Source organism: Lytechinus pictus, chromosome 3 (assembly GCF_037042905.1).
Source record: "Lytechinus pictus isolate F3 Inbred chromosome 3, Lp3.0, whole genome shotgun sequence".
Taxonomy (NCBI): domain Eukaryota; kingdom Metazoa; phylum Echinodermata; class Echinoidea; order Temnopleuroida; family Toxopneustidae; genus Lytechinus; species Lytechinus pictus.
This window is the reverse complement of record NC_087247.1, coordinates 31,744,258-31,751,288: the sequence shown is the minus strand read 5'-3', so window position 1 is coordinate 31,751,288 and position 7,031 is coordinate 31,744,258. Positions and strand designations below refer to the sequence as shown.

At 32.6% G+C, this 7,031-nt stretch overlaps 1 protein-coding gene across 1 annotated transcript; it reads left to right on the top strand.

Moving 5' to 3' along the window:
• The first annotated feature begins 215 nt into the window (after positions 1-215).
• Positions 216-6,757, top strand: LOC129257439 (MORN repeat-containing protein 5-like). The gene is made up of 4 exons (XM_054895759.2): positions 216-390; positions 2,420-2,531; positions 3,298-3,429; positions 4,771-6,757. The coding sequence occupies exons 1-4, from the start codon at positions 244-246 to the stop codon at positions 4,854-4,856; spliced, it is 477 nt and encodes a 158-aa protein (XP_054751734.1). The 5' UTR covers positions 216-243; the 3' UTR covers positions 4,857-6,757.
• The last annotated feature ends 274 nt before the right edge of the window (positions 6,758-7,031 follow it).

The window sequence follows — 7,031 nt, the reverse complement described above, 5'->3', positions numbered from 1 at the left end:
AATAAATCTTACGGCATATACTAATACTTGTGAAAGTTTCATGCTTTAGTCAAAATTTGCACAATTGTTCGGCTAATCCGCTCTACTATTAATAAAATACACCTCTATATAATGTATCCAGTGGCTGGACAAACACTGGAGGACAACCGCAAACATAATCAGTTTATTAGACAGTGCATCAAGCACATAATTCATGTAGAATTGTAATATTAAGTCAGTTATATTTATATTTCTTCTTGCAGGATGGAAGGTAAAGGAAAATATGGGTTTCCAACAGACACAAAGTATGAAGGTGAAATGAAGGATGGCATGTTCCATGGTAAAGGAACACTTTTCTTTCCAAACGGAAGCAAGTATGATGCAACATGGGAAAACGGCACAGCTGTAGAGGTACATATGACCAACAGTGATTTTTTATTGCATTTTGCAAACTTTACATTTGAATGTACCATTTTTAGCTCATCCGGCCCGAAGGGCCAAATGAGCTTATGCCGTGGCGTCCGGCGTCTGTCGTCTGTCCACAATTTCAAAATGCTACTTCTTCGCCATTTCAAGTCCGATTTCAATTCTGTTTGCTTTATATGATAGCACTAGGTGGGGGATTCAAAACTTTTACACAGAATTTAGAAATTTATTAAATATGCTAATTTATGCGCATTTTTCAAAATTCACAAAAAAATGCTTCTTCTTTATTTGTTGACCGATTTTGAATTTTTTGCTTCCATCTGGTAGAGCTTCATGAGGTTCACCAAACTTCTACACAGAATTTTCAAATTTTGACCAGAACAATTTTTATGCTCATTTATGCGAAATTAATTTATGCATATTTTTAAAAATTAACATAAAATACTACTTCTTTATTTGTTGACCGATTGTGATTTTTGTTCTTCCATCTGGTAGAGCTTCAACTTTTACACAGAATTTTGAAATTTTGATTAGAACAATTTTTATGCTAATTTACGCAAAATTAATTTATTCATATTTTTAAATATTCACAAAAAATGCTTTTTCTTCTTTAATTGTTGACCGATTTTGATTTTTTTTTCTTCCATCTGATAGAACTTCATGAGGTTCACCAAACTTCTACACAGAATTTTGAAATTTTTAGTAGAAAATTATTTATGCTAATTTATGCAAAATTTATTCAGAAATCACAGAAAATGCCTCTTCTTTATTTGTTGACAGATTTTGATTTTTGTTTCTTCCATCTGGTAGAGCTGCATGAGATTCACCAAACTTGTACACAAAATTTTGAAATTTTGTCTGGAAAATTATTTATGCTAATTTATGCAAAATTTATTCATAAATCACAAAAAGAAATTCTTCATTTGTTGATCAATTTCAATTTTGTTTGCTTTATATGATAGCTCAAGGTGGTGATACAAAATTTCAACACAGAATTTTGAAATTCATTAAATATGCTAATTTATTCATATATTTTCAAAACTCACAAAAATTACTGTACTTATTTGTTGATTGATTTTGATTATTTTTGTTCCATCTGAGAGCTACATGAGGTTCACCAAGGTTCTACACAGAGTTAAGAATTTTTGACTAGAAAGTTATTTATGCTTAATTTATATGAAATTTATTCATAGATCACAAAAAATGCTTCTATGTCATTTCTTCATCAATTTCAATTCTATATCCTTAATTTATGTCACCAATATAATTCACTACAGTGTCAACTGGCCTGAAATTAAAATTGTGTTAAATTTCTTTGCTAGTTATTTTCATTTCTCTTTATCATTTATATTTCTTATCTAAATATTGAGCTAATTAATATTTGAAAGTAGAAATCTCTGGAACTAATGATTTACAAATTTCATGGCCTAATTTTCTTTAAAAATGTGAATATTACATTTTTTGCTCAAACTTCAATTATTAATTGAATCAAGGAATTGTAATTAAGAACAATGTGGAATCTATATAGAAAAGCACATTCTGAAATTTCAATGAAAATAATTACGATTGTTTTGGCTGAGATAGACCCCTGATACTAGGGCTCTGTGTAGACTGTCTAATAAAGGTGAAAAGTGTTCAATTTGTTGTGAGGCTATATGATACATTATTTTGGTGGAAAGACCACGGCTAATACCCAGCATCAATGCATTTTGTGAAGTTCAGGGTCTGTCCAGCTAGGAGGTCATTTGCTTGTCTGGCATCAGTTGACTAAATCTCCTTCAGGCCCCCCCCCCCCCCCCTGACTATTAGTATTCTACCCAGCATTAATCTAAAACAAGAATCCCCCTAAATATGTGATTTTAGCATTTGTAGTACTGTAGGTTTTGTCCCACTTCCAGTTTCCTTTCACTCCTAAATTTCTATGTCACTGCAGATCCAAATGTGAAAGTTATTGTTCTGGATTCATTTAATCATGTAAAGTGATTGGCTGTGGATTTATTCTTTCTTTATTCAGGGGAAATACACATTTGCTGATGGTTTGGAATACGATGAACCAGAGTGGCTATATTGTGATGGTTATGATAGGAGATTCTACACAGAGACGTGTGATGGACTCAAACCAGCTGGTAAGTCAAGGGTTTTATGATATCGTTGTAATACCCTTTTAACACAATTATAATTGAATTAAAGATGGATCGTGTTGGGGCGTTGTGGCCTATTGATTACGACTCTTGTCTTTCAATTAGAGGGACATGGGTTTGAATCTGAGCCTTGGTGTGTTTTCCTTCAGCAAGAAATTTACCTGCATTGTGCTGCACTTAACCCAGGTGAGGTGAATGGGTACCCAGCAGGATTAATTACTTGAATGCACTGAGCGCTGGAAGGCAGCTTAAGCTAAAGCTACAATAATAGTGTGCGTCGAAATAGATTATTTCTACATGGATGACACTATATAAATACCTTTTATCATTCTTAAAACATAAACAAGGAGATCACTAGTGATTTTCAGTAGTTCACATGAAAATTTAACTTTCAGAAATCTTGTCACTGTTCCTCCTCACGGATCTTTTTCATACTTTCATTTGCGTTTCATTGACTTTCAAACTGAAATCTATAATCTTTTCTAATATTATTAGTTCTTGGCACTCTGAAACTCATTCAAACTCTCTTATACTCTCTATTTTTCTTGTGCACCTCAGATTAGAAATTACTAGATAGGCAGTGCTATACAAATGCCAATTATTATTCTTTGTGCTGCTTTTTTATTGACTTCAGAGTGCTGCTTTAAAAAAGTTTCTTGGAACTTTGTTGTCCTTTTCGTAGGGAGTAATGAGATATGAATGTAGTTTTTCTGTGTCCATTGATGATTTATATGATTTTGTTTTGCCATAGGTCGATCACAGCTAACGAATAGGATACCCCCAAGAGATATTCCAGAAGGTTGCTATGATACAGGTGATGGTTTCTATAACCCAACATCAAGAGTCATTGTGGATTATAACCATAAATTCCTAAGAAATGCAGGTGAGAAATAGGTTATTCAATGTCTCTTCAAAAGTATAGTGATTAGATCATAAGTAATTAATGCAGGAACATGTGTTGTATCATCTCTGCTTGAGACATTTCACAACACTTTGAAATCATCCTACTGGTGCTCAGGCACGACAAAGCCCACAGAAAGTCTCCAGAAATTAGTATCCAGTTAAAGATCCCTTCCCAAAGAGGAGATTCTCAACTTTAAAATGAACGAAAGTCACTACTATTTAAAGAACCTATCCCTCAATAAAAAGACAAGAATGTTTGCTGCCATAGAATGCATCTTTTCAGAAATTAATGGATTTAAATTTGACCAGTCTCTTTAAGCACGTTTTCCCTCATACTCTTGTGCAAAGGTTACAAAAAGAGGATTAGAACTCAATAGAGTTGTCATAAATAGGGGTCATCAATTATATCCAAATGTGGCGCATCAACTAGGCCCCTCCTGTTTATAACAAAGGGAATATTAATTATTAATATATAATATTAATAATGATTAAAGTTCATTGTTTTTTTCTTATCGATCAAGCTGAGGTTTCAATTGGTCTCAAAATATAACCTGTGGAAAATGATACAGAAAAAAATTCATCTGATGGGACTAAACCAGATTTAAAACCTGGATTCTTTGAACACTCAATTCAAAATATGAAGAAGGCATGTAAGACATTAGAAACTTACTGTATAGGGAGGGGGAGGGGCAGCCTTCTACAGCACACCATGCAGAAAACACAGTGTTTCAAATATCATTTCATATGTTTTGAGACAGAATGTGTGATGATCAGGGTGTGAGTTCTGAAATTCTAAAGTATGCAACTCCAAAAGGCTGTTTTATAAATGAGGTTACAACTAAGTAACTTTGTCATTATGGCAACTGCCATGGTAACAGAAGTGATTTTTTTTTTTTTCTATTTTCACTCTTAAGTATATTAAATTTTCACTTTAGTAAAAATAAATTGAGTTTGAATTTAGATGGGACGTTTGGGGGGAAAAAATCATCATTATTTTCACTTAGTGTGACACAAAGGATCATGTAGAATTTTTTAGACGTAAATGTCATATTGTGATATTTTTATATATTTAATATACTGGTATGTCATTGTTTTTTGCTGTCGTAAAATTGTTTCATTTTATTGGTTTTCATGGAATTTTGTTTATTTGATTTTGTTCTGTCTAAATCAGCTAGACATTGTGGGTGGATATAGGCCTAAAGGAATGCTTTTAAATTAGGCATCTTATTCTATATGGAATCATTGATGGTTGTATTTCTCTTACGAATGTTTAGAACTGAGTTTGGAAATAATATGGTTGAAATATTATTTGTCTCTGCAGATGATGATGAACATGCATGGATTATCAAGACTTGCAGGAAAGGATGGGACGAAATAGCAGGATATCAAGAGAAACCAGATTTATAAGACATACTTAATCATAAGATATGATCTAGCAAATCTCAACTGTATTCATCATAGTTTTAATATGCAAGACTTATTTCCATACCAGTGCCTCTAAAATGGGCTTGGTACTTTTCAAGTTAACATAAGTTGTCAAAAAGATGTGCAGACAAACATGACAGGTATAGGTAACCAGAGATCTGTGCTATACCAATTTCTTCATTTCATGAGTCATGGTGGATTTTATGATAACTCAAGAGTCATGTTTTATTCATGTTGATTTTATTGGATTACAGCAAATACATCCCAAGTCTCTTGACTTTGTTCAGAAACAATGTTGCCGAGTATACATTTTCTTGCTTAGTTTTTTCCCGCCATATATGAATGAAAGCTTGTTTTAACTGCACATTACAGGCAATTTATTACTATGATAATACTAAAGACGACTGAAGTTGTAAAAATTACAAAATCAATGATGTTATGAGCAACATAAAGATAACAATTGCAAAAATATAAGCCCCTGATGTTTATGAATAGTATGACTGCAAAAATTGTAATGCACAATATTCTTTGCTCCAAAATCTTCACGATTAGAATTTTTTGTTGATTTGATGAGCATGTATTCTGTGGCTACATTCAGAAAACTAATTTGGCTCGCCATATACGAAATCACTTAAAAAGTCATGAAGTTTTTCAAGTAGCATAAAAGTTCAACAGATCAGTACTTTTGATTCATGCTATGAATTTCTTAGACCCATGAGATGAAGCCCTAACCTGGTGGGTGTTTCATAAAGCTGTTCATAAGATACGAATGACTTTACTCTCAACTGGTGATCCTTTATTGTGCTATGTGATATAGCCCTATGTAATTGATTTATGACCTAAGAATATGTTCCAGTCATGCATAATTTTACAAACAGCTTTATGAAACACCCACCTGATCACATAGGTGGAATATATTTTATAAATAGAACTACTCTGTAAATTACTAACCCAAGCAATGCAATCATCACCTTGAAAGTTAATCCTGACAATAAGATGGCATATTCTTAAAAGCAGAAAAATTTGGTGAAGGTTTTTATCAGAGACTAAGAGTTATGAATTTCAAATTTAGATTTTGTTTTGACGTCATAATATTTTTTCAATAACAATATAATCATAATCATAACATAATTACAAATAAGTCTAAGAGAGAGAAAGAAGGGGGAGGGTGAAAACAAATCATTACAATAAATTGAAAGCCGTGTTTAGAAGTGCTTTGTTTTGGAGTCATGCATGTTTAAACTGATTTAAAGAATTTGATAATTCAACAGAATTAGGTAATGAGTTCCGAAAGAGTGGTCTAAAATAAAAAACAGATCGTCTAGTTAAAGCTATACGTGGCAAAGGAAGGTGGTAACCGTTACAATTTCTAGTTTGATAGGAGTGATACAAATTATTCATTTTAAAATAATCTAGAAGAGACTTAGGTAACATACATGTATGGGTGTGGCATTGGTACATGAATATGCGAGCAGCTACCCTGTTTGTCATCATTATGTAATGTGAATTCTATGAATTCACCTTTCAAAATGGTTCATGACTGAATATAGTTTTCTCATAAAATTGTGTATGAAATGATTTATGTCTAAGTAATATGTCTGATTATGTATGACATGCTGATATCAAACTATTATCTTTTTTCAGAGAAAATGTCATATGGAGGAGCTAATTGCACTTGACACCATAAGAGTATAATTTTGTCTGAATGGATTTTCAATTTCATCTTTTAATTGTCTCTTTTGTATTTTTGTCAGCCTCTATCACTTTCAATTTCGTGCTAATATTGTACAAATTTTTATAGTATATGTTGTAAATTTGTAAATTGTATATTATCTTTGTAAATATACAAATATTGAAAGAAGAAATAAATAAATTTAATTGAATTGCATTGTATAAATTTGTCTTTATTTCTCTCCTATTACACAAGGCTCCTAAATGAAAAACAAAATGTCCTGAATATGACGTCTACCTATCAATTTTGACTCCTTGCAATGGGAAATGTATTAGTAATGCAAAGAATTTTGACATTTAAAATAGATAAATTGAAATGCACACATAGGCAAGCAGCCTGAAGATGCCGGATATAGGCCTACTTCCGGGGGGGGGGGGGGGGGGGCCCAGGGGGGGGCCCACTTACATTGACGAGTGGAAACCATG